This window comes from Amblyomma maculatum, chromosome 11 (assembly GCF_055883805.1).
Source record: "Amblyomma maculatum isolate TAMU_Amacu chromosome 11, ASM5588380v1, whole genome shotgun sequence".
NCBI lineage: Eukaryota > Metazoa > Arthropoda > Arachnida > Ixodida > Ixodidae > Amblyomma > Amblyomma maculatum.
Window position 1 is genome coordinate 26,992,702 of NC_139354.1, and position 7,795 is coordinate 27,000,496.

The following is a 7,795-nucleotide window of genomic DNA, read 5'->3' on the forward strand; positions in this document are numbered from 1 at the left end:
AATAACCTCCAATTATGATTGAGTTTGCACTCATCTACACTGAGTAAAAAAAATGTGTAATGAAAAAAAAAAAATTAAAAACAAATCGGCGGGATGTGGTCCATTTTCCCTTGCATTTTCCTTGTGGGGTCTCTCCAAACGATGGATGCGAGCGGAATGCTAAGAACGAAACTTTTGTTGTTTCTTTTTCTAGATCGCTCGCGCAGTAACAAGCTACTGACAACACAGACCTGGACATCCGCGATCCAACCAAAGATTCGTGCTCTCCACAGCAGCATAGGAACATGCTTTGCTAAGTACACGATGAGTGCAAAGGGCTATATACAGCTCCAAAATGAAAACGGAGCAGTAAATTATCCCACAGGAACGTACCCTGTTGTTACCTGTGAGCTGAAGCTTCATGGGAATCCTATTTAAATGGAAGGAAAAAGCATATCACTACCATTACTCATAGTGCATTCATTGGTTGAATATGAAAATGGAGTCCTTTTCACGTTGGAGCTTTATATAGAGTAGTGGTCAAACCAGCTTATAGTAAAACTCCCATCTAGCAATAGTTCAAATGAAAGTAACAGTTCTCAACCTGAAATTTCATAACGGGCGAGTTTGACCTCAGTTTCACATCAGGTGATCATGCAACATGTACAAGATACCTAATAAAAATATCAGAACAATTTTATAAGAAAAAATAATGTTTTAATTCATTTGTATCTTCAACTTGGTCCACGAGTTACATTCAAGCAGCCGCTTCAGTCATCTCTGGCAAATATAATCTTGCCATCAGGTCGCAGAAAAACCTTGCCTCGTGCCACCATTTCCATGGCTTCTGGAAAAACTACGTGCTCGACCCGTTTCACACGTTCCTGCAAGGTTTCTTCGGTGTCATCCACTTCTACTGTTGTTGCTCCCTGGGTGATTATTGCTCCAGCATCAACTTCAGGAACCACGTAGTGGACAGTGCAACCCGTGATCTTGACACCAGCAGCCAGAACTTGCTTGTGTGCGTCATGTCCTCTGAATGAAGGCAGCAAAGATGGGTGGATGTTGATGATCCTGCCATACCATTTGTTTATGAACTCTGCTGTTATGATCCTCATGAAACCAGCCAAGCAGACAAATTCCACTCCTGCTGCTGTTAGTGCTTCATGCAGCTTCAGGTCATACTCAGCCCTTACTTTGTAGCCTTTGTGGCTAATAACCTTGGTTGGGATTCCAGCTCTCTGTGCTCTGCGAAGGCCTTCAACCCCGTCGACATTTGAGATGACAAGCACGATTTCAGCAGCACTTCGTCCATCCATGCGCTGAATGTGGTCAATGAGGGCCTGGAGGTTTGTCCCTGATCCTGAAATCAGCACTCCAAACTTTCTCTTGACAATTTCATCTGTACGTATGTTGAGAGATTCTTGGAAGTTTCGGACATTCACCTGAGGTGATCCCTCTTCTATTGTTAATATCTGCCCAACAATACGTCCTTGTCCTTCCGACTCGTCGATGATGGCCTGAGCATCCGACGGTGAAGCAATGGCAACCATACCAAGGCCACAGTTGAATGTTCTCAGCATTTCTTCTTCTCCAATGTTGCCTTCGTTGGCGATCCACTTGAACACTGGCTGAATGTTCCAGTTTTTACAGTCCAAGAAAGCACCAAAACCAGGAGGCAACACCCTGGGAATGTTTTCAGTAAGGCCACCACCTGTGATGTGGGCAAGGCCCTTGATGTACCCCTTTTTTACAGAATTGAGTAGCATCTTGACATATATTTTCGTGGGCTTCAGCAACACATCACCAAGCTTCTCGGACTCAGCAAAAGGCGCCCGGTCACTGTAGCGAAGGCCAGCCCGCTCTACGACTTTGCGCACCAAGCTGTAGCCATTGCTATGAATTCCTGATGATGGGAAACCAATGATGATATCTCCATCCTTGATGTCAGTCCTTGGAAGAACTTTGTCTCGTTCCACTGCACCAACAGAAAATCCAGCCAAGTCATAGTCTCCAATGGCATACATCCCTGGCATTTCTGCCGTTTCTCCACCAATCAGAGCACACTTGGCCTGGCGGCAACCTTCAGTGATTCCAGCAATCACTTGCTTGGCAACACCAGGATCCAGCTTGCCACATGCAAAGTAGTCAAGGAAGAACAATGGCTCGGCCCCTTGAGCAAGGATGTCATTCACACACATTGCAACCAGGTCAATCCCAATTGTGTCATGGAAGTGGAAGCTCTGGGCAATCTTGAGCTTTGTGCCGACACCATCAGTGCCTGAGACAAGAATAGGATCCGTATATCCAGCAGCCTTCAAGTCAAACAGTCCTCCAAATCCACCAATCGATCCCATTGTACCAGGCCGTTTCGTTGAATCTGTTAGCGCTGTAATGCTCTTCACCAAACGGTCACCAGCTGCAATGTCTACACCAGACATGGAATATGTCAGCGGATCTTTCTTAGACACACGGCCGATGGCTCTGAAGGCAATGTCACGTCGAAAGAACTTTCCCTCAAAGTGCACAATCTCTGCACCAAGCTGTGCAAGCTGCTTAGCAGTTCGGAGATCACTATGAGTTGCCATACAGACCATGACTCGCCCTCCGGATGTCACAATGTGGTTGTCACGCTTTGCTGTTCCAGCATGAAAGACTTGTACACCAAGTTCCCTAGCTTTCTCAAGGCCTGTGATTATTTTACCCTTTGGGTAGCTTTGTGGGTAGCCACCACTAGCAAGGACGACACCAACAGCATACAAGTTTTTCTTCCAAACTGGAAGGGCTCGTGGAAGGTTGCCTTCTGTGCAGGCCAGCATTGTCTCATAAAGATCGGACTCAAGCAAAGGCAGGACAGATTCCGTTTCAGGGTCTCCAAACCTGCAGTTGAATTCTAACACTTTTGGGCCAGACTTTGTCAACATGAGCCCTGCAAAAAGAACACCCACAAATTTCCTTCCGTCTTTACGCATTCCGTCAAGGGTCCTCTGCACGACCTCCACTCGAATCTGCTCCATGACTTGGTCTGAAACCAGGGGGCACGGGCAGTAGGCTCCCATTCCACCAGTGTTAGGACCCTGGTCGCCATCTTTTAGTCTCTTGTGATCCTGAGCAGGCGGCATCACGGCGTAGTTGACACCATCCGAAAATACCAGCACCGAGATCTCGTCTCCTTCCAGAAGTTCCTCGACCACAACGGTGTCTCCGGCTGACCCAAGGACCTTGTCCTTCATGATGGTGTCGATTGCAGCAATGGCTTCCGTCTTATCAGCGGCGACAATAACCCCTTTGCCAGCAGCCAGGCCACTAGCCTTGACGACGAGGGCTGGGAAGTCGGCGTTTCTGATGAACGTCTTGGCACTCTCCGCGTTCTCGAAGTTCTGATACTGAGCCGTAGGGATGTTATGCTTGGCCATGAAATCCTTCGAAAACGCCTTGCTCGCCTCAATTTCCGCCGCCTTGGCACTGGGACCGAAGCATTTGACACCGGCGGCTTCGAGGTGGTCCGCAAGTCCGCGGCATAAGTACGCCTCCGGACCGATGGCCACAAGCGCGATGCTGTTCGCTTTACACCAGTCGACCACCGCCTTGTTGTTTTCGACGTCGATGTCGACGTTGACGGCCTTTGATTCGGTGCTGGTGCCCGCATTTCCCGGCGCAACGTAGATGGTCTGGATGCGGGGCGACTGCGCGAGCTTCCAGACGATGGCATGCTCGCGGCCGCCGTTGCCGATGACCAACACTTTGTCGTACATGGCGACGACCGTCTCCGAGCAGCGCGCTACCTTCGTAAGAGAGTCGCCGACGACCAGCCCCTCGCTCTTCGGCACTCTCCCCGCGGGCCTCGTGCGAAAGTGGTGGAGTGCGATGCGACTCTCGGTGCTTGCTTGTCGCCGGCCGGTCTGGAATGATGGGAACCAGGAGCAATTGAAACGGCTCAGACCATATGCGATAAGATTAGCGATGTCGAGGCCCTCCGCCGACGCGACAGCGGTCAACGCGCGCGCGCCCGCGGGGCACGCCACGCGTGACTCGGAAGCGCCATCCGATGTCGGTACTCGCCGCAGCTCTGCAACTCCAAACAGCTCCCAGGTTCTCAACTGTTGCACAGTAGCAACGCCTTTTTACTAAGGCTTCAGAACTGTCTTGGGATCTTAGAGAAGAAAACCAAACTACTTTTCCTAAGTTGGCAATAACAAACTTTCGCATTATAGTTGCTCTTTTTTTGTATAGATGGCGCATAAATACGTTAAAGGCCAAATCAAGGCAAACTTTTAGTACTTGATGGTTATGTTTTTAAGCAGGACTTTTTAGCTGATGTCTTCACAGCTACAATTATTTAGCATCTTCGAATTGAATTTAGTCACTAAACTCAAACCACCAAGTCCAACGCGCACGCTAATACCCTGTACCAATTGCGCTGGGCTAATTGTGAACTTTCGTATCACTACTATACCGCAAGCGGCCATACCGCCATACAATTATATATACTTTCATGTTTATTTATCTCACTTTTTTCTCCGCGCTCGGCTATCTCTCGCGGGTCGCAGTGTGTCCTTGGCGCCGGAAAGAGAAGGAAGCGCCTTGTCGGAGGAATGTCTACCTGCTAGGAATACGTAAACATGGTAGCACGGAGAGCGTTGTGTCTTATCTTCCATGATCACGAATGCAGGCGGAGTACAGTTGGGCTGCCGGGGCTGCTCAGCTAAAACGCGCGTAATCAGGGCCCTCGGTCAAGAACAACGATCACACTTGCTTCACTCGGGCGAATCGTCCTAGCAATTGCAACGAACGATAATTAAACCAAAGTCCGCGAAATGTAATGGGTGATTTGTACGGCGCAATCGATTCAGTCTTTATTTGCAGCGGTTATAATAGGAGAGAATTCTCTGTTAGTGGAACTAGTGGCAAAACACACAAAAGCTGCAGTAGTCAGGGGCGGTCATCGCGATTGCGTTTTAATTCATTTATAAGCATCTGAAAAATATTTGGAGGGCCATTTTCGCTGCCTCGATATTTTTTTTTTTTTCTTGCGAAAGCATACGTGGCGGAGTAAATATGAAAAACAGAGGAGGTATGTCTGAAGCCTTAACTGACAGGTGATGCCAACTCGGGCTTCCCCATCGAGACAGAAGGGAGAAATCGGAATCCAGCTTTCCACGACACTTGGATCTCAAGATATGCATGCTGCCCCTTGGCACCGTGCGGCCACGCAGAAACGAGGCTTTATATCTATTTCTGGCAACTTGGGCAGCATTATACTGTCTATCCTCCACAAGGACGTGAAACGTGCGTGTGGCGTCATCAGTGACGTAATTGTCACGTGGTTAATTTAACTGTACAAACTCGCGTGATGAGCAATGACTTTCTGCTTTGAAATGGGTAACCGAGCCCGGTCATTCGGGGTAGTTGTCGGAGACTCAGGTCGTAAGGAGAAAACACAGCGACGCCATCCACCATCGATAAAGATAAATTACGTGAAAGTAATGCTTTCGCACGTTGTACGTTAAACCTCTGTATTTGTGTGTGTGTGTGTGTGTGTGTGTGTGTGTGTGTGTGTGTGTGTGTGTGTGTGTGTGTGTGTGTGTGTGTGTGTGTGTGTGTGTGTGTGTGTGTGTGTGTGTGTGTGTGTGTGTGTGTGTGTGTGTGTGTGTGTGTGTGTGTGTGTGTGTGTGTGTGTGTGTGTGTGTGTGTGTGTGTGTGTGTGTGTGTGTGTGTGTGTGTGTGTGTGTGTGTGTGTGTGTGTGTGTGTGTGTGTGTGTGTGTGTGTGTGTTGTGTGTGTGTGTGTGTGTGTGTGTGCGTGCGTGCGTGCGTGCGTGTGTGCGTGCGTGCGTGCGTGCGTGCGTGCTAAACTAAACTAGAGAAGTTGTGAGATTCGGGTTGTGCTGTTGAAACCTTGAAAGAAGGAATCTGTCATAAGATGTCAATATTTTAGAAATGTATGTCGAATAGCTCCACAGAGCACGAGGATGCTTGCTGAGGCGCTGACAGAAAAATATACTAGGCATGTGGGCAGCTTTTTTCCCTAAAGCAAATTTTCGCAAATTTTCGCGAAAGTTTAGATCTAAACTTTCGCTCCAGCTAATGAGATTCGAAGGGTCGCTGTCTAGCCGGGCGACTTTCTGTGGTTGGATATGAGAGGATATGTGCTAATACAAGAAAATACACTGTGGGAATCACGCTTTGCTTCTCTGTCATTACTCCGTTTGGCACTTATAGTGGCTAATGTGTTCTTATTTTATTTTTCAGAAATGAGAGATATAGAATGTTGTAATGTTGCTAAGATCAAATAGGTAACAGCATTTTTTTTTTGTCTTGATGGAGTAAATTTCTTAAATACGCGGCATCGAGGGAACTGCAGCTAATTAAAAAAAAAAAAACTTTAAAAAGTTTCCCCACATGGGGCGACATTTTCACACAGAACAAAACTGCGCAACGTATGTTGCGCAGAATAATTAAACGATCGTTTAAGTATTCTTTTATCAACAGAAAGATAAACGCGATGTAATCTAGGGCTATACCCCAAGTTATTTTGTAACTGAATCATAATGGTAAATTAGGCGCAAATTTCGCATTTTTAATTCTTTTTTTGTTTTCGGCATAGTCATCAAACTTTCAGTGTTATCTGACATATTTGCTAAGTATCATATTTACGTGATCTTTAGACCATGCCAATATTTTGTTTTCTGTGTTCCGTACCAAAGAGGAAAAGCAGAAAGAAAACTATTTAAAATTATCGTTTTTATTTTCAGAGCCCCCATCCTTAACGTTGACACACTTGTTCACGGCATCATTGCATGCGACACGGCAAACCTGTAACCCTTGAGGCCAACTACGTACCCTAACGTTTTACGTAGTTATCAGCGTTAAAATCGGCTAGCGACCGCGTCTTTGCTTGTTTATCGCAATCTATTTTTTAAAAACGCAATCAATTTATTTACTTCTCTAATTCGAGTGCAGTCGATTTCATTTTCCAAGAGTAAAAACGTTATTGTTCCAGACGTACCTGCTGAAATGTCCACACTTAGGTACAATAACAAATGTCATGTGCTTGTGACATATACCATCAATTCCTAAAGTGTGTTTCCAACGCGTTTCAGTTTAATTGCGTCTCGCGAACTCCAGCAATTCCTTCCTTTTCAAGGGAGGCTTGCTCATTTCTTAGTAAGTCTATAGTTAGGAATTCCATGCATTACTCTGTTTTCTTGATGTATCCATAAGTTCCCCGAGACGCACCAAGAAACACGGCACAGGACCGCAACAATAAAAATGCTCCTAAAGATTTTCTCTATGTGCACACAGCAGTGCAATCGGACAAGAACTGTCCGGGAAAAGCGTGCCAGTTTTGAATCAACCAAACGAAGACTCACCACAATGAAGCCTGACTGTCTCGTTATTGAAGCACACCGATTAAATTTAATGGAGAAATATTTAAGGATGATTATGATACGAGAGTTTACCTTAATGTTCCGGTTCTAAACCGGACCCCCATCTATTTCCTTCACCTATACCAATTCACTCACTTAACCACGTGGTCCGCAGCGGTGATGCAGTAATTACGGCGCTGGACTGCTGTGTTCAAGGATGCGGGATCGAATCCCGGCTTCGGCGGCCGCTTTTCAATGGAGGCGAAAAGAAGGCGCCCATGTGCTGTGCAATGCCAGTGCAAGTTAAAGAATGAGGTAGCTGAAATTTTCGGAGCCCTTCACTACGGCGTCTCCAGCTATGGGACGTTAAACCCCATAAACCAAACTACATCAAACCAAACTTAACCCTGTAGTACACCAGGAGCCAAGATTCAGCAGACCATCGCTG

General features: G+C 46.7%; 1 protein-coding gene across 1 annotated transcript; it reads right to left on the reverse strand.

Annotated features, from left to right (window-relative positions):
• Positions 1-674: 674 nt before the first annotated feature.
• Positions 675-4,051, reverse strand: Gart (trifunctional purine biosynthetic protein adenosine-3 Gart). The gene has a single exon (XM_084584470.1). The coding sequence runs from the start codon at positions 3,732-3,734 to the stop codon at positions 750-752; it is 2,985 nt and encodes a 994-aa protein (XP_084440596.1). The 5' UTR covers positions 3,735-4,051; the 3' UTR covers positions 675-749.
• Between the last annotated feature and the right edge of the window lie 3,744 nt (positions 4,052-7,795).